The sequence below is a fragment of the Liolophura sinensis genome, chromosome 1, assembly GCF_032854445.1.
Source record: "Liolophura sinensis isolate JHLJ2023 chromosome 1, CUHK_Ljap_v2, whole genome shotgun sequence".
NCBI lineage: Eukaryota > Metazoa > Mollusca > Polyplacophora > Chitonida > Chitonidae > Liolophura > Liolophura sinensis.
The window spans coordinates 2,304,041-2,324,422 of NC_088295.1; the positions used below are offsets into that span (position 1 = coordinate 2,304,041).

Below are 20,382 nucleotides of genomic sequence, written 5' to 3' on the forward strand. Positions count from 1 at the left end.
CAATATATAACAAATGTAATTTTCAACCTTATATATTTTCTACGTGTAACATGTTAATGTTAATGATAGCTTGTGGACCACATGCTCTTGACCAGGATTCATGTATGATGTCGCAATAGTATCCAAATGTTACGTAATACCATAGTTTATACATCTCTACGTGTAACATGTTAATGATAATGATACCTAGTGGACCACATGCTCTTGACCAGGATTCATGTATGATGTCGCTATAGTATCCAAATGTTTACTAATACCATAGTTCATACATTCTTTACGTGTAACATGTTAATGTTAATGATACCTAGTGGACCACATGCTCTTGACCAGGATTCATGTATGATGTCGCAATAGTATCCAAATGTACGTAATACCATAGCTTATACATTCTCTACGTGTAACATGTTTAATGTTAATGATACCTAGTGGACCACATGCTCTCGACCAGGATTCATGTATGATGTCGAAATAGTATCCAAATGTTACGTAATACCATAGTTTTATACATTCTCTACGTGTAAACATGTTAATGTTAATGATAGCTAGTGGACCACATGCTCTCGACCAGGATTCATGTATGATGTCGCAATAGTATCCAAATGTTACGTAATACCATAGTTTATACATCCTCTACGTGTAACATGTTAATGTTAATGATAGCTAGTGGACCACATGCTCTCGACCAGGATTCATGTATGATGTCGCAATAGTATCCAAATGTTACGTAATACCATAGTTTATACATTCTCTACGTGTAAACATGTTAATGTTAATGATAGCTAGTGGACCACATGCTCTCGACCAGGATTCATGTTTGATGTCGCAATAGTATCCAAATGTTACGTAATACCATAGTTTATACATTCTCTACGTGTAACATGTTAATGTTAATGATAGCTAGTGGACCACATGCTCTCGACCAGGATTCATGTATGATGTCGCAATAGTATCCAAATGTTACGTAATACCATAGTTTATACATTCTCTACGTGTAACATGTTAATGTTAATGATAGCTAGTGGACCACATGCTCTCGACCAGGATTCATGTATGATGTCGCAATAGTATCCAAATGTTACGTAATACCATAGTTTATACATTCTCTACGTGTAACATGTTAATGTTAATGATAGCTAGTGGACCACATGCTCTCGACCAGGATTCATGTATGATGTCGCAATAGTATCCAAATGTTACGTAATACCATAGTTTATACATTCTCTACGTGTAACATGTTAATGTTAATGATAGCTAGTGGACCACATGCTCTAGACCAGGATTCATGTATGATGTCGCAATAGTATCCAAATGTTACGTAATACCATAGTTTATACATCCTCTACGTGTAACATGTTAATGTTAATGATAGCTAGTGGACCACATGCTCTCGACCAGGATTCATGTATGATGTCGCAATAATCCAAATGTTATATAATACCATAGTTTATCCATTCTAATTCATGATAACACTTATTTAATGCAAGACGGCCTTTACCTTTACTAACACAAAAGTATGCTTCCAAAGAAAATAAAAGTGCCACAAAGATTCAAAATCTTCCCAGATATACAACCTTTTCTCTGCAGAGACGTTTTTAGTCCCTGTGCTGAAGGGCAGAAATACAGATTTTAAACTTGCTAAAATATGCCTCATCACATTATAAAGCTTATGTTGTACATATGAAGACAAACGCTAACCAAAACGAAACTTTGACAGGACATAGAAATACACACATGAACTTATCAGTAAAGATATTTTTCTGGTTCACGTTAACCTTCACACTGTAAATGAAAAACACAGTGCCTCGTTTGAACGAAAAATTGGTGTTTTTCATCGAGAGTACATTTTATGGCTCTTTTATGGCATTACAACGTTCATGAGTTCTTCGTCCAAGTTTAATACTTCTGATTCCAAAACTTACAGAACTGTGCTGGGATTTTGAAATTTGCACTTTCTCATCATGCCTCTCTGGGACCAACTCTTTGTCTTATCATATCCATTGTTGTTTATATCTAAACTCATGCCAGTAATCTGAATTAGGCCTAAAATCCAATCAATATCCAGGTTGAACAAATTTGCTTACTGAAAATACCAAATTCCAGAGCAAATATATTCATTAAACATGTGCTATATCCTCATTTATGACATTATTACACAAAGACAATACAAAACACACAAAGAGGTGGGTCCCAAATATCTATCATACAAAAACTTTGCATGTGTCTTTTTTTCTTTAAAGAAAAAAAAAAAGCCAAAGACCACACCTCAAATGAACTTTTCATATTTTTCCATCTACACTCTAAGTAATTTTCATATTTTCTCCACTTTTAGAGTTCAAGTCCACATGCATGCACATCCTTTGGATGAATCTGACAAAGGATTATTTCAGATTCATGGCTAAATCAAGCATTCCTCCACAGATCCTGCTGTGACATACCATGAGCTGGTGTGCCACTTGCCACCTCATCATAGTTGGCATGTGTTACTACTGTGTTCCATGTAATATGATATCATACCATGAGCTGGTGTGCCAGTTGTCACCTTGTCACAGTGGACATGTGTTACTACTGTGTTGCATGTAATAAAATGACATACCATGAGCTGGTGTGCCTCTTGCCACCTTGTCACAGTGTGTATGTGTTACTACTGTGTTGCATGTAATATATCATACCATGAGTTGGTGTGCCTCTTGCCACCTTGTCATAGTGTGTATGTGTTACTACTGTGTTCCATGTAATATGATATCATACCATGAGCTGGTGTGCCTCTTGCCACCGTGTCATAGTGTGCATGTGTTACTACTGTGTTCCATGTAATAAGATGACATACCATGAGCTGGTGTGCCTCTTGCCACCTTGTCGTAGTGGGCATGTGTTACTACTGTGTTCCATGTAATAAGATGACATACCATGAGCTGGTGTGCCTCTTGCCACCTTGTCGTAGTGGGCATGTGTTACTGCTGTGTTCCATGTAATAAGATGACATACCATGAGCTGGTGTGCCTCTTGCCACCTTGTCGCAGTGGACATGTGTTACTACTGTGTTCCATGTAATGAGATGACATACCATGAGCCGGTGTGCCTCTTGCCACCTTGTCGTAGTGGGCATGTGTTACTACTGTGTTCCATGTAAAAAGATGACATACCATGAGCTGGTGAGCAACTTGCCACCTCGTCATAGTTGGCATGTGTTACTACTGTGTTCCATGTAATATGATATCATATCATGAACTGGTGTGCCACTTGCCACCTTGTCGCAGCGGACATGTGTTACTACTGTGTTGCATGTAATAAAATGACATACCATGAGCTGGTATGCCTCTTGCCACCTTGTCACAGTGTGTATGTGTTACTGCTGTGTTCCATGTAATAAAATGACATACCATGAGCTGGTATGCCTCTTGCCACCTTGTCACAGTGTGTATGTGTTACTACTGTGTTCCATGTAAAAAGATGACATACCATGAGCAGGTGTGCCACTTGCCACCGTGTCATAGTGTGCATGTGTTACTACTGTGTTCCATGTAATAAGATGACATACCATGAGCTGGTGTGCCTATTGCCACCTTGTCGTAGTGGGCATGTGTTACTGCTGTGTTCCATGTAATAAGATGACATACCATGAGCTGGTGTGCCACTTGCCACCTTGTCGCAATGGGCATGTGTTACTACTGTGCTCCATGTAATATACAAAATGGCATTACATGAGCCTGTGTAGCCCAAAATATTTTTAGAACAGTCATATGTATATATTTTATAAAGCTATTATATAAAGCTAAAAGACCGCACATTAAACTTTCATTTCAGTGTTTTTCAAATTGCTTTTTTTTTAAAAATTTTTCCAGAATTTTTTTGTCCAGCTGGATAGTTTACTACTTAAACTAAAAAAACAGTCGGGCAGATTCATCTTCGGTATTTTTAGTGATCATTTAAAGTTAAAACAGTCAAATGTTTCAAAAATTTTTAAAACTTTGATATTCCTGACCTTTATTAATATCTTTGAAACTATAAAGGTGATAAAAAAATTGTGGGACAATTTTTTTAGCCTTTAAATGTATTCAGCTACATAAGTGCCGTATGTTGAAAAGTAAGCGAGAAATAAATGTCTCAAAAACAGAGGGAATAAATGACCAAAATGTCTTGAGGAACATGGTGTATAAGAAAAATCAGCATTAATTTGTTCGCAGTCAAAAATGTGAAGAGATCAACTACTCAAGTAAAATTTAAAAAAATTATAGTTCCATGAAAAGCACAAAATAGTGTTTCATCTTGACATTTGTAAACAAAACCTGCTGCAAGGTGATAAAATATTTCCTTTACACAAGGCAAAAGTGTGCCAGGAGTAAATCAAGGCTGGATTTGAACTTGTAACAACAGCGGCCAGTTGGTTGGGTTAACAATGATTTAGACAGGAATACAAAAAAGTTTACATATTGTGTGCAGCACTTCGTGGAAATTATTAATAGTCACATTGGGACTTGAATGAAAGGAGATGCGAAAAGTCTTTTCAATGTACCTGTCACTGAAGAGAATCAACCATGGTGCAGTCTACTTTGCTAGTTCCGTAAATAACTTCAATAAACATTCAGCACTTACATCTACATGCAACATTGCCATTTATGTTGAATGCGGCATGAGAATTGAATTAGCCCTTAGTCTGGGGTGAAATTTTGAACAATGTCTAATAGGACGATGCCAATCTGTACACTCTCTACCCAATAACTATACAGATTCTGAGGTTAATTACACTCTGCGTGCTGAATATTGGACAAACAAAATAAACAGGGTAGGCGCCTAGGTGCTGTCACCCTTATTTCGGTCACACAGGATTTCACTGCTCCATATGATAAATAGCATATATAACATTTCTGAGTTTTCCCGATTTTCTGTACTCTGGTGTGAATGTAAACAATGTTTTAATTCATGCACAGGTGCAAAACAGTGTGTGCATAGCTCTATATGCCAAACCATCACTCATCAGCTGCTGAGATCAGCAGATCATCGAAGGCACATTGCCTAGCTTTACTGACATACGGTCAACTCCCTGACCGCTGGATAAATACCTTACCTTCATTGAGGACTCCTATCGAACAAATTATGATTCAATGTGGCTTAAGCAGCTGTAAACATTAAGAATTTTTCTTCTCTTCCACCGCTAAATTCAGACAGTATGGCTGCCGCTTCGAGAAGCTTTATTGTAAAACGAAATCTCACTGGATGATATTCTACTTCCCGTTTCTCAAACCGGAAGTGACTTGAAACAAAATGGTGGCTTCCATGGCATGCCGAGGTACTTTGAATGCTCTGCATGCGTACTTCAATGCCAGCTTTTTTCTGTACGCTTTCAATGTACAGGAATAAGTGATTCAGTAATACATTTCTGTCAGAATAAGTGGAAACATAATAACGTAATTTAAATTACGTGAATACCACCTACCTTGCCATGATATGTCAGCAGCAACAACAACATAGCATTATTCTAGTAAAAGATGCTTTCCCAGGGCAGCCCTTTTTGAATGATATACTGTTTTAGTTTGCTGTCTCCAGTAACCTTGCTGGGAGATGTAAAGCTAGTAATGAAGTTTGGTAATATGTTATGCTAGTTTCAATGAAATTCTTTTTGGGTTTCCATCAAAACGACCTCCAGCAAGAACACTGTGCTCATTTCTTTATACAACAAAAATCACATTAACATGCAATCACTTTACAATCTTCAAAGTCCAGAAATAATCTGAAAATGTGTATTTTACAATGGCAACATTTGGCAACATTTATCGGCCACATATATGTATGTATGTATATATATATAGTGCCCATGGCACTAGCTTGAACATGCATTATATATAGATGGTGTACTGGTTAGAGGGTGATCTGACTGTAATTCATTTTTTTTTCGCACAAATCGCATGAAAGCATTTCGGAATCTCAGTCACAAGATCTCACAGGTTTAGGTGGCATAAGATGGGGCCTCTCGCAAACTAATGTTGCTAAGAAATGTAATTTAGCAGTTGCTGCTTACAGCACAATTCAGCAGGCAGACCCGACTATGCAAGATGTACATTCCACATAGCAACTGTTGTAAAATTGCTCCTTTAGTTTGTGAAAGCCCCTGTCTTGTCTTGTCCAAGCCTGCATGAACTCGCAAGACTCCTGAATTGCCGATTTATCTATTCAAGAAATCTGGTCACTAAACTCGTTGGCATCTGTGGCAAGCAGACAATGATAAAAGAAACAGGTATAGACAAATCATTAACAGGAAACGATATCCTGAGAAGTATGCATGGTGTTACTGGAAAATATAGTATGTTACACAGTAGGTAATATTTGGGTGCTATCACAAGGTAGAGTGATGTAAATTTGTGTAAAAATGGACGTATGTCACTGCGATGGAGACAAGAATTACCCATCAAATACGTTCATTTATTTATTTAGTTATTTGATTGGTGTTTTACGCCATACTCAAGAATATTTCACTTATACGACAGCGGCCAGCATTATGGTGGGTGGAAACCGGGCACAGACCGGGGGGAACCCATGACCATCCGCAGGTTTCTGTCAGACCTTCTCACGTATGCATCAAATATGTCTCCATGGCCTTAAGTTTGCAGACACTTATGTTTCTTACGTTTTCGTCTGTTGATTTATTGCAAGCACAACATTGCTCAGAGATGCTCTAAACGGCCTGCTAATGTGATATTTAAGTATTATACTTAAGTATCACATTAAAATATATAGCAAATATAACACAACACTAAAACAATGTTGTGTATGTGGGAAGGTCTGGCAGCAACCTTCCTCCCACCATAATGCCTACCCTTGTATAAGTGAAATATTTTTGAGTATGGCATAAAACGCCAATCAAATAAATAAATAAATGAAACAGTTGGTGTGTCATGTACTCTATCAGCTTTGAAGCTTTAACAAGTTTAGCTTATATGCTCTGTCTTTAATAAATCACCAAAAGAAGTATTTCTTTATTCATTTGGTTATTGTTTAAAGCTACACTGAAGAATTTTTCCCGTATATGATGACGATCAGTTTTATGGGTGGAGGAAACCTGGTATTTGATGAAGTCCGGAGACAATGTAGTGTTTAATCTTTTGGCGTTTGACTTATTTTAGGGCTATTGAGATGTACTTCGAGTCTGAAATGGGCTGAACAACACACTGTCACCTACATCCAGTTGCGATATAAACAGAAGAAAACCCAGCGATACCGAGCTCCCCATGAGTCCAAAAAGGAATCAAACCAGGCCTGGGTATCTAGGAAACAGTCCATACAGTAGGTATCCTGTAGGATAAAATCTGATGTACAACATACTCATTCCAGATTTATCTTTCCTTGTAATGGCTCAGACAGATGCGATGTTTTGGAGATTCCCATGTGGTGGATAGTGGAGGTCACTTGAGTGTTAACAGTAAAGCATACACACACTATGCTCTCTCTGTGGCTCTCTCTCACACTGACAGTCAGCTCCACCCATCACACCAACAGGCATCTCCACCCATCACACTGACAGTTAGCTCCACCCATCACACCGACAGTCAGCTCCACCCATCACACCAACAGTCATCTCCACCCATCACACTGACAGTTAGCTCCACCCATCACACCGACAATGAGCTCCACCCATCACACCGACAGTCATCTCCACCCATCTCACCGACAGTTAGCTCCACCCATCACACTGACAGTTAGCTCCACCCAGCACACTGACAGTTAGCTCCACCCATCACACCAACAGTCATCTCCACCCATCACACCGACAATGAGCTCCACCCATCACACCGACAGTCAGCTCCACCCATCACACCGACAGTCAGCTCCACCCATCAGAGCAACAGTCAGCTCCACCCTTCACACCAATAGTCAGCTCCACCCATCACACCGACAGTCAGCTCCACCCAACACAGCGACAGTGGGCTCCACCCATCACACCAACAGTCGGCTCCTCTCAGTGCGCTGACGGTCGGCTCCATTTATTGCACCCTAGGTCAGCTCCACCCATCACACCAACAATGGGCTGCACTCATCATGCCCATGGTCGGCTCAACCCATTGCGCCCACGGTCGTCTCCACCCATCGCGCCCAATGTCGGCTCCAACTATCGCGCCCAATGTCAGCTCCACCCATCACACCAACAGAGGACTCCATTTATTGCCCCCTGGGTCTGCTCCACCCATCACGTCCATGGTCGGCTCCACCCATTGCGCCCATGGCCGGCTCCACCTATCGCGCCCATGGCCGGCTCCACCCATCACGCCGATGGTCAGCTCCACCCATTGCGCCGATGGTCAATGTACATGTATGAGTGAAGTATTTTTGAGCATGGCATTAATGTGAACATTATAATTATATGTAATAACCTAATATCAAACTTTCTGTTGCATGGTGAGAGAAGAGATTCCTTTATTCAGCAAAATAGTCATAATATTTTTTTTTTCTGTAGAAGTAAACCCAAGGACACCAGGGGTACAGACAGTCCAGCATGGAGGACTAAAACCCCTACAGATGATGTATGGATTCGCCTGTATTATCCTAAACCCAAGCTCACGCTAGAAGATGCCATTATCCGACATAGGGAGTATGCTGTACCAGAGATTTTGGACAGTGAGGATAGTCTGATCTATACAGACATGATGTTAGACATGACTACTACCAAGAAGGTAAGATCTGCTGTCTACAGTGACCAGGAAGATAAGATCTGCTGTCTCAGTGATCAGGAAGGTTTGATACTCAGGTTTGATACAAAGTTAGGTCATGTTTAAAGACTTGAAAGGTGGCAACTACATGTAGGTGAACCAGGTGTGATAAACCTGGTGTCAGTGTTCACTGGGACTTCATGACTGGTGTCTTTGGCATGACATTCCACTTGAACATCACAATAAATATACCCACACAAGGATGGCATAGAATGATACAGCTTATTATTCGCATGCATAATGTTTCTATTCTTGAGTAGTCCATCAAGTACAGTATTAGTATAATACTAAGTTGACATCCTTCCATTGTGTTTGGTTTAGTGTGTGTTAAGATGTATGCTTGGTGCTTAACATCATGTTGCTCTCCATTCTGTGGACAGTGGAATCAAAGCTCAGCTGAAATACAGCTCTTCAGTCAAATTCACACCACCAGATTAGACATGTGATAATTGCTCAAAGTTCATAAGTTACCTGGTCATAATGAGGTGTTACTGATGTTTCTACATATTATTGTATTGAAGCTGAACTTGGAAAAAAAACTTCTTCAGAAATGCAGATCTGTGCCACTTGTTTTCACTGATTGATTGTCAGTATGCAGTTATGAACGGCGTGTTATGTTTGTAGGAGCTATGCCCCTTGAATTTCAAATCATTCTCCAACAATAAACTAGTGAGAATGGGACATGATGGAACTTTGTTTCAGAAATGTTTAAGTTTTAATTAGTGCAGCTTTATGTTTTTGTTTTTTTTTTTTTGCCTCCTCTTGAAAAATTGTTCTCTGCCATTTATTGAACTCCAGGTTTCAATATACATAGATCAAATAATTAGAAACTGATCAAAGAATAGTGCAGTGTTAACGGTTTTGTCTGCATGATCCAGCGGAAATTGTCAGATGATTTATGAGTGATCAAATACGGAATCTGTTACAGACAAAGTTACAGATGATTTATATGTGATCAACTACGGAATCTGTTACAGACAAAGTTACAGATGATTTATATGTGATCAAATACGGAATCTGTTACAGACAAAGTTACAGATGATTTATATGTGATCAAATACGGAATCTGTTACAGACAAAGTTACAGATGATTTATATGTGATCAACTACGGAATCTGTTACAGACAAAGTTCATGAGTCAGTTGAGAGGTACAGCCCATGTTCCACACCAGTTTGAAGACCAGCAAGAAAAAAGGTGCATTGTATTTTGTGAGGTAAGATGAAATTTGAAATAATAAGTCTAAGCTTAAAAATTAACATATTATTGTAGCTGTGAATGTGTGGGTTCCATTTACTCTGTAAGACAACAGTAATTTTACTTCATGTTAGATACAAGGGAAGGAGCCTGAGGAAATCCGTATGAATGCGTTTTAACACCAGAGCAGTAATTTTCCTGTATGTTACAATACAGCAAAAGACTGAATCAGTAAAGAATATCATGGTTGATTTCTGTGTCCATGTAATTTTCTTCCTTGTTAAGTAAAAGTCTCTGGAGAAAATCTGTACATAGCTTTCACAGTCTGTCACACACTCTTTGTCTCGCGTTATCATCGGCTCATTCTCACTAGAGCATTTCTCACCCTTTTTTAATATTCTGTGTTATTTCAGAAATCTGAAGAACAACAGAAAGCATTAGAAATGGGAGCTATAGCAGCTGGTGGAACAGAATTAATACAATCGGTAACTCTGTGACTCTGACCTTCACTTAGATTTGCAGAAGCATCATTATATGTAAAAGTAGGCTGTGTGAAAGGTTAAAAGTCTTGTGCATGCTATAACTCAAGCGGGATAAATTCCAGCTGAGTGAGGCGCTCAAGGGAGATAACTAGGAAGGTAAAGCTGTATCAACTCTTCTGAATTTGTCATGTCAGGCAAAAGAGCGGAGAAGCACTATTTCATTAACCATGTTTTCATTGTGCAATTTGTTGAACCCTACAAATTGTATGAAAATATTGTTTGTCCGGTCTAGTCGAAATTTGATGTGTTGACAAATAGCATTGTGTGAATACAGCTTACTGACTGTTTAAATGCCCTTGTAAGTATAAAAGTTGTTTTGTAATGTGAGCCATGTGTTTGAAAAAAAAATGATCAATTTATTACAAGCATTAAAATTTTGTCATATCTAGAGTTGGCATGGTTGGAGTTCTACACACGCTCATGGAGTTAGAGCTAGAAGAAACATCTGTCTTTTCTTTGTTTCAAAATACATGTGCTTTCCTGTGAATTTTAGTTGTAAAACAATTATAGGAATGACAGTAGATCTTTGTCATGTGGGGTGTCTCTTAGTTTTAGACAGTATGTACATGCAGGTGATGGACCTGTGTATTTAAGGCTGTTTTCCGTTGATTGTTTCAGGTGCAACAAGGGGACATAACCCTGGAGGACTTTGAGTTTGTCTTGTGTACACCAGATCTGCTAACTCACCTCATCCCTATCCGTGCTCTACTCAAGGACAGATTCCCTGTTATTCAGAAGGGTATGTGTACTGCCTTTTGTCTCACATTGATGGGGTTAGCTTTGTCAAGGGAAGGTTATGTGTTACTCCGCGGGTTAGAATTGATAGTGTTCAGCTGTACTTCCAAGGACCAAGGACTTGATAACGTCAGAAAACCAGGAGGCGTCTTCATGTAAAACTGCCTGCGTGCTACTGTTTTTATTGTGAGGTGTTTATAGACGAGTAGTTGACACCTGGCTTTCATTCTCATAGTTCAGCCCTGGCCTTGGACAGAGAATTTGTGGATTCCCCCACTGTCAGCGTTTTGGGGGCCTTGGACAGTGAGTTTGTGGATTCCCCCACTGTCAGCGTTCTGGGGGCCTTGGACAGGGAATTTGTGGATTCCCGCACTGTCAGTGTTTTGGGGCCCTTGGACAGGGAATTTGTGGATTCCCCCTACTCTCAGTGTTTTGGGGGCCTTGGACAGGGAATTTGTGGATTCCCCCACTGTCAGTGTTTTGGGGGCCTTGGACAGGGAATTTGTGGATTCCCCCACTGTCAGCGTTTTGGGGGCCTTGGACAGGAAATTTGTGGGTTCCCCTCACTGTCAGCATTTTGGGGGCTTTGGACAGGGAATTTGTGGATTCCCCCACTGTCAGCATTTTGGGGGCCTTGGACAGGGAATTTGTGGATTCCCTCACTGTCAGCGTTTTGGGGGCCTTGGACAGGGAATTTGTGGATTCCCCCACTGTGAGTGTTTTGAGGGCCTTGGACAGGGAATTTGTGGGTTCCCCTCACTGTCAGCGTTTTGGGGGCCTTGGACAGGGAATTTGTGGATTCCCCCACTTTCAGCATTTTTGGGGCCTTGGACAGGGAATGCGTTTTGGGGGCCTTGGACAGGGAATGTGTTTTGGGGGCCTTGGACAGGGAATGCGTTTTAGGGGCCTTGGACAGGGAATTTGTGGATTCCCCCACTGTCAGCATTTTGGGGGCCTAGGACAGGGAATTTGTGGATTCCCCCACTGTCAGTGTTTTGGGGGCCTTGGACAGGGAATTTGTGGATTCCCTCTTTGTCATTGTTTTGGGGGCCTTGGACAGGGAATTTGTGGATTCCCGCACTGTCAGCGTTTTGGGGGCCTTGGACAGGAAATTAGTTGATTCACCCACTGTCAGCGTTTTGCGGGCCTTGGACAGGGAATTTGTGGATTTCCCCCACTGTCAGCGTTTTGGGGGCCTTGAACAGGGAATTTGTGGATTCCCCCACTGTCAGTGTTTTGGGAGCCTTGGACAGGGAATTTATGGATTCCCCCACTGTCAGCATTTTGGGGGCCTTGGACAGGGAATTTGTGGATTCCCCCACTGTCAGCGTTTTGGGGGCCTTGGACAGGGAATTTGTGGATTCCCCCACTGTCAGCATTTTGGGGGCCTTGGACAGGGAATTTGTGGATTCCCCCACTGTCAGCGTTTTGGGGGCCTTGGACAGGGAATTTGTGGATTCCCCCACTGTCAGCATTTTGGGGGCCTTGGACAGGGAATTTGTGGATTCCCCCACTGTCAGCGTTTTGGGGGCCTTGGACAGGGAATTTGTGGATTCCCCCACTGTCAGCGTTTTGGGGGCCTTGGACAGGGAATTTGTGGATTCCCTCACTGTCAGCATTTTGGGGGCCTTGGACAGGGAATTTGTGGATTCCCCCACTGTCAGCGTTTTGGGGGCCTTGGACAGGGAATTTGTGGATTCCCCCACTGTCAGTATTTTGGGGGCCTTGGACAGGGAATTTGTGGATTTCTTCATTGTCAGCGTTTTGGGGGCCTTGGACAGGGAATTTGTGGATTCCCCCACTGTCAGCGTTTTGGGGGCTTTGGACAGGGAAATTGTGGATTCCCCCACTGTGAGTGTTTTGAGGGCCTTAGACAGGGAATTTGTGGATTCCCCCACTGTCAGTGTTTTGGGGGCCTTGGACAGGGAATTTGTGGATTCCCCCACTGTCAGTGTTTTGGGGGCTTTGGACAGGGAAATTGTGGATTCCCCCACTGTCAGCGTTTTGGGGGCTTTGGACAGGGAAATTGTGGATTCCCCCACTGTGAGTGTTTTGAGGGCCTTAGACAGGGAATTTGTGGATTCCCCCACTGTCAGTGTTTTGGGGGCCTTGGACAGGGAATTTGTGGATTCCCCCACTGTCAGTGTTTTGGGGGCCTTGGACAGGGAATTTGTGGATTTCCCCACTGTCAGCGTTTTGGGGGCCTTGGACAGGGAATTTGTGGATTCCCCCACTGTCAGTATTTTGGGGGCCTTGGACAGGGAATTTGTGGATTTCTTCATTGTCAGTGTTTTGGGGGCCTTGGACAGGGAATTTGTGGATTCCCCCACTGTCAGCGTTTTGGGGGCTTTGGACAGGGAAATTGTGGATTCCCCCACTGTCAGTGTTTTGAGGGCCTTAGACAGGGAATTTGTGGATTCCCCCACTGTCAGTGTTTTGGGGGCCTTGGACAGGAAATTTGTGGATTCCCCCACTTTCAGCGTTCTGGGGGCCTTGGACAGGGAATTTGTGGATTCCCCCACTGTCAGTGTTCTGGGGGCCTTGGACAGGGAATTTGTGGATTCCCCCACTGTCAGCGTTCTTGGGGCCTTGATGAAACCTTGAAAACAGCCCGTCATTGTGCAACGGAAAGTGTATGGTGTTAGAACAATCAAATAAATAAATGGGGACTAATTTTACTGTCTGTTTACAAGACGTGACAGTGATTGCTTGAAAATGAGAAGAATAGTTGCATAATTTTTTCTTTACAACCTCAGTAGAAAAGAACCTACTCCCAGTGAGAAGCTATGTACATTCCCTGATGTCTACAGTCTGCTTATTCTGTCATGCCTGCAGGCAAAAAGTGTGCTGATGAACTCAGGCAAAGTTGAGTCGTTTGAAAAATTGTTCTGAAGTTAAGAGAAAGCCTTGATCCCGATATTGAAAAATTGTGCTCCTTACAGAAATTAGCCTCCCATGGTGGCAGTCCACTGGCACCCATCTCAGTTTTTCCTGCATGAACATTTGAGTGGTTTACTCTGTGTGAACAAGAATCTGTTGCCCCAGTAGGGAATGATGTTCCTACCAGAGACAATTCTACCAGACTCTCGTAGGAATCAACAGTGAACCCAAAATTTGAGGTTTCATATTTTATGTTTACAGGCAACTTGTCGCCCAATGTTGAAGAGATGATGTTACTGTTTGCCAGAGGTGTGTCTTACAAATCACAGAGGATTTCTGAGGCAGTTGCACAGGTCCAGATTCCTTTTGGCCAGGTATGTAAACCTCAGAAACATCAGGTCCAGATTCCTTTTGGCCAGGTATGTAAACCTCAGAAACATCAGGTCCAGATTCCTTTTGGTCAGGTATATAAACCTCAGAAACATCAGGTCCAGATTCCTTTTGGTCAGGTATATAAACCTCAGAAACATCAGGTCCAGATTCCTTTTGGTCAGGTATGTAAACCTCAGAAACATCAGGTCCAGATTCCTTTTGGTCAGGAATGTAAACCTCAGAAACGTTAGGTCCAGATTCCTTTTGGTCAGGTATATAAACCTCAGAAACGTCAGGTCCAGATTTCTTTTGGTCAGGTATGTAAACCTCAGAAACGTCAGGTCCAGATTCCTTTTGGTCAGGTATGTGAACCTCAGAAACGTCAGGTCCAGATTTCTTTTGGTCAGGTATATAAACCTCAGAAACGTCAGGTCCAGATTTCTTTTGGTCAGGTATATAAACCTCAGAAACGTCAGGTCCAGATTTCTTTTGATCAGGTATGTAAACCTCAGAAACATCAGGTCCAGATTTCTTTTGGTCAGGTATATAAACCTCAGAAACATCAGGTCCAGATTCCTTTTGGTCAGTTATGTGAACCTCAGAAACATCAGGTCCAGATTTCTTTTGGTCAGGTATGTGAACTGTGGAAATGACAGGTCCAGATTCCGTTTGGTCAGTTATGTGAACCTCAGAAATGTCAGGTCCAGATTCCTTTTGATCAGGTATGTAAACCTCAGAAACGTCAGGTCCAGATTCCTTTTGGTCAGGTATATAAACCTCAGAAACATCAGGTCCAGATTCCTTTTGGTCAGGTATATAAACCTCAGAAACATCAGGTCCAGATTTCTTTTGATCAGGTATGTAAACCTCAGAAACATCAGGTCCAGATTTCTTTTGATCAGGTATGTAAACCTCAGAAACATCAGGTCCAGATTCCTTTTGGTCAGTTATGTGAACCTCAGAAACGTCAGGTCCAGATTCCTTTTGATCAGGTATGTAAACCTCAGAAACATCAGGTCCAGATTCCTTTTGGTCAGGTATATAAACCTCAGAAACATCAGGTCCAGATTCCTTTTGGTCAGGTATGTGAACTGTGGAAATGACAGGTCCAGATTCCTTTTGGTCAGTTATGTGAACCTCAGAAACGTCAGGTCCAGATTCCTTTTGGTCAGGTATATAAACCTCAGAAACGTCAGGTCCAGATTCCTTTTGGTCAGGTATATAAACCTCAGAAACATCAGGTCCAGATTCCTTTTGGTCAGGTATGTAAACCTCAGAAACATCAGGTCCAGATTCCTTTTGGCCAGGTATGTAAACCTCAGAAACATCAGGTCCAGATTCCTTTTGGTCAGGTATATAAACCTCAGAAACATCAGGTCCAGATTCCTTTTGGTCAGGTATGTAAACCTCAGAAACATCAGGTCCAGATTCCTTTTGGTCAGTTATGTGAACCTCAGAAACATCAGGTCCAGATTTCTTTTGGTCATGTATGTGAACTGTGGAAATGTCAGGTCCAGATTCCTTTTGGTCAGTGGTGTGAAAAAGGAGGAGTTAAACTGTTGGGAATTTTGTGATTTCTCCTTGAATGAATGTGGTGTTACAGGATTAATAAAATACTGTATAGCTCAGCATCCCTTGTGGAAGGGGCCAAATATCTGTTTGGGGTTTATCTGCAGTCTGTCGGTCTGTCTGTGTCACATTTTGTTTCAGGAATTACTCCCTTACACCAAGGCATCTGATCACATTTTATGAGATATATGATTCAGACCTGGTTTCCAAGTACACCATTGTTTCAAATTTAAGATCCATATAGGCCTTTGTTAAGGGGCTGAGCTGGTGTATAGTCTCTTCATCTATTTGTTGGTCGAGTGACCCCGATCTGACATCGGTTTTAAAAAACGAAAAGTTCTGATGGAAAATTTGCATGAAATGGCATTGTAATTACAAGATAGTGAAGCTGAGGACCAAAAATAACAGTGTCCAGCTTTATGTTTTCTTCATTTTTGTATTATAAGCTTAAACACTGAACATTTACAGTCACCATTTAACAGCCAGGTTTGATGAATCCTCTCTTGCAGTTGAACATGCCATTAGAACAGCTTGTTGAAAATTTCCAGGAGGTTGTCACATCTGTGTCATCCAATAGGCCTGCAAAGCTAGGTAAGTATTCATCTTCTTTCTGGTACAAATGCACATCTTAACTCAGCAAAAAGTCCCACCTTTCTGACATCACTGGGAGACAGTTGTAACTTTAGTCTTTAGTCCAGACTAAAGTGTTATATACTTTGTATTATGTTGAGACTGGTATTAAGATTTAAGCCTGGCTTAACCTTATTGTACTTTTGAACAATTGGTCCCAGTCTGATACTGTCAATATTACATGGTATTAAGTCTAACAGCAATTTCTAAAAGCCTGTAGACTTTGTTGCCCAATAAGGCAGTTTAAGTCTTTGATCACTACAGGTAAAACAGAAAGTTGCACTGTAGGCCTACCATGAGAACAGGCAACTTTAGCTGATATTAACTTACTGATTACCTGTCACGCTGTGGTTCAGAGGCACAAATAATGACACATCTTTCCATGTTAAGTTCACAAACGTTCATCTACTCAAAATAACTTTTGCCAAATAAACACTCATGTTATAGTAAATGTAACAAAAAATTTTTGCATAACAATTTTGACATGTCACATGGTACAGCAAGATTTTTTTAACCTTCAGCAACTGTAACTAGAAACTCACGGATTCCAGACAGGCCTTGCCATTAAAGTTTGATCACTTCTGTCCTCCACACACATAACTGGGCTGTCTTTGGAGAGTTATGCAATTTTTAACATGGCCATCTGTTATACAATGCAGGTGAGCAATTGGCTTGCCTTAGCAGACTTTGCTGCTTCTCCTGACCAAACTTCCCTGACCGAAGCTTTCACTGGTAGTTTTACTCAAAAGCAAAGGAATACTGGGGCTTTCTTCTATATATTGCTCAGAAGAAACAGTCCTCAGAATTCTGGTAGTGTTTTGCCTTTCTGGTACATAATTAGCTATAATGGCTTGGCTCTCCTGATGACATGTAGGTATCCTTCAAAAGGATATATTCTTGATTCCTCGTAGGAATCATTTGAGTACCTTGAAAAGATTTTGGTATATTAGTTGGGAGATGTTTCTCAAAGGTGTCTCACACTGATGGCATATACTGCAGTGACAGCTGTGTAATGTTACAATTTTACACAGTTTGCGCAGTGCCATTTTGTCAGGATCTGTGACCAAGCCCCAGGTTTTTGACAGCTATTATATCAGTGCTGTTTTATCAGGATCTGTGACCAAGGTATTTGTGACAGCTGACTATTTTATCCATGTCATTTGGTCAGGATCTGTGTCCAAGCCCCTGGTTTTTGTGACGTGACTATTTTATACGTGCCATTTTGTCAGGATCTGTGATCAAGCTGTCAGGTTTTCTTCACAGCTGATTACTTTAACCATGCTCTAACCATGTTAACTGCACCGTTTTGTCAGGACCTATGATTAAGCCCCCAAGTTTTTCTCTCAGCTGACTATTTTGTTGTTTTGTCAGAACCTGTGATAAAGCTGTCAGGTTTTCTTCACAGCTATTTCCTCTGTGCCATTTTGTCAGGAATCATGATCAAGCCCCCAACATTTCCTCACAGCTGACTATTTTGTCTGTGCTGTTTTGTTAGGAAAACCTGACAGCTTGATGTTGATTCCTGACAGCTGACCATTTTGTCTGTGCTGTTTTGTTAGGAAAACCGGACAGCTTGATGTTGATTCCTGACAGCTGACCATTTTGTCTGTGCTGTTTTGTTAGGAAAACCGGACAGCTTGATGTTGATTCCTCACAGCTGACCATTTTGTCTGTGCTGTTTTGTTAGGAAAACCTGACAGCTTGATGTTGATTCCTGACAGCTGACCATTTTGTCTGTGCTGTTTTGTCAGGAAAACCAGACAGCTTGATGTTGATTTCTCACAGCTGACTATTTTGTCTGTTCTGTTTTGTCAGGAAAGCCTGACAGCTTGATGTTGATTCCTCACAGCTGACCATTTTGTCTGTGCTGTTTTGTTAGGAAAACCTGACAGCTTGATGTTGATTCCTGACAGCTGACCATTTTGTCTGTGCTGTTTTGTTTGGAAAACCTGACAGCTTGATGTTGATTCCTCACAGCTGACCATTTTGTCTGTGCTGTTTTGTTAGGAAAACCGGACAGCTTGATGTTGATTTCTCACAGCTGACTATTTTGTCTGTCCTGTTTTGTCAGGAAAACCTGACAGCTTGATATTGATTTCTCACAGCTGACTATTTTATCTGTTTTGTTTTGTCAGGAAAACCTGACAGCTTGATGTTGATTTCTCACAGCTGACTATTTTGTCTGTTCTGTTTTGTCAGGAAAACCTGACAGCTTGATGTTGATTCCTCACAGCTGACCATTTTGTCTGTGCTGTTTTGTTAGGAAAACCCGACAGCTTGATGTTGATTCCTGACAGCTGACCATTTTGTCTGTGCTGTTTTGTTAGGAAAACCTGACAGCTTGATGTTGATTCCTCACAGCTGACCATTTTGTCTGTGCTGTTTTGTTAGGAAAACCGGACAGCTTGATGTTGATTTCTCACAGCTGACTATTTTGTCTGTCCTGTTTTGTCAGGAAAACCTGACAGCTTGATGTTGATTTCTCACAGCTGACTATTTTGTCTGTTTTGTTTTGTCAGGAAAACCTGACAGCTTGATGTTGATTCCTTACAGCTGACGACCGGCCCGGATAGCACAGTTAGTAGAGCGCCCGCTTCGGGGCTGGTAGATCCAGGATCAATCCTTGATCGAGTCACACCTAAGACTTTAAAAGAGGAAGTTGTAGCTTCCTCGCTTGGCGTTCAGCATGAAGGGGATAGTGCAACAACTGGTTGACCCGTATCAGTATAATGGCTCGGGCGGGGCGGCATACTTGCCTTCGGTAAGTCGTCTCAGTGAAGCAGCACTAAATAAAAGAGCGGTGGAAATCCGTCCTGCAACAAGGAGGCACATTACATGTACATGCACCCTAATGATTCCTTCGTCGTCATATGACTGAAAAATTGTTGAGTACGACGTTAAACCCCAAGCACTCACTCACTCACCCTTACAGCTGACCATTTTGTCTGTGCTGCTTTGTTAGGAAAACCTGACAGCTTGATGTTGATTTCTCACAGCTGACTATTTTGTCTGTTCTGTTTTGTCAGGAAAACCTGACAGCTTGATGTTGATTCCTCACAGCTGACCATTTTGTCTGTGCTGTTTTGTTAGGAAAACCGGACAGCTTGATGTTGATTCCTCACAGCTGACCATTTTGTCTGTGCTATTTTGTTAGGAAAACCTGACAGCTTGATGTTGGTTTCTCACAGCTGACTATTTTGTCTGTTTTGTTTTGTCAGGAAAACCTGACAGCTTGATGTTGATTTCTCACAGCTGACTATTTTGTCTGTTCTGTTTTGTCAGGACCTATGATCTCAAAGGTCCAGATTGTGAGCCCTCCGTCAGAAGAGCGCTTTACGCTGCAGTTGGCAGGCTATGTGCCGGGTCATGATAAAAAGCCAGCTGTGAAGACAGAGGAAGCTGTGAGGGAGGAGAAGGAAAAGCTGGAGGACTCAGACTCCGACTTGAATGATGAGGCAGTCGCATCGGCAGAAAGATGACAGCAGTACAGCCCTCCTAACAAGTGCTTGGTGTGGTGTGAACGTAAGCCAGAACTAGCATGTAGAAAATCTACTCGGGCTCTGACACTGTATGGATGTTTAACAGTGAAGATGTGTCCACAAAAAATGTGGTTACATTGTTTACATATGGATTCATTTGTCATTCATGTAACACCACGCTGGAGTAGTATGATAATTAACAGATTGTGTGAGTAACAAGGACACCTGTAAACACAGATCTGTTCTATTAGCTCATCAGTGACAAAGATCAACATCCTCAG

General features: G+C 41.5%; 1 protein-coding gene across 2 annotated transcripts; it reads left to right on the forward strand.

The window, feature by feature from the left end:
• Positions 1 to 5,257: 5,257 nt before the first annotated feature.
• On the forward strand, positions 5,258 to 20,308 carry LOC135461283 (uncharacterized). 2 transcript variants are annotated; one of them, XM_064738294.1, is made up of 9 exons: positions 5,258 to 5,287; positions 7,119 to 7,278; positions 8,447 to 8,663; positions 9,824 to 9,913; positions 10,308 to 10,379; positions 11,055 to 11,175; positions 14,313 to 14,425; positions 16,502 to 16,583; positions 19,905 to 20,308. In XM_064738294.1, the coding sequence occupies exons 1-9, from the start codon at positions 5,263 to 5,265 to the stop codon at positions 20,099 to 20,101; spliced, it is 1,077 nt and encodes a 358-aa protein (XP_064594364.1). In that variant the 5' UTR covers positions 5,258 to 5,262; the 3' UTR covers positions 20,102 to 20,308. The 2 variants fall into 2 exon arrangements, with proteins under 2 accessions (XP_064594364.1, XP_064594365.1); XM_064738295.1 differs by lacking the exon at positions 5,258 to 5,287 and adding an exon at positions 5,566 to 5,583.
• Positions 20,309 to 20,382: the final 74 nt, after the last annotated feature.

What these genes read in the sequence shown, in the direction of transcription:
- LOC135461283 (XM_064738294.1), top strand. Translation starts at nt 5,263, where the DNA reads ATGGTGGCTTCCATGGCATGCCGAG. An exon ending in TCCAGATTCCTTTTGGCCAG is followed by an intron (nt 14,426 to 16,501) that starts GTATGTAAACCT and finishes CCTCTCTTGCAG; the next exon opens with TTGAACATGCCATTAGAACA. An exon ending in CAATAGGCCTGCAAAGCTAG is followed by an intron (nt 16,584 to 19,904) that starts GTAAGTATTCAT and finishes CTGTTTTGTCAG; the next exon opens with GACCTATGATCTCAAAGGTC.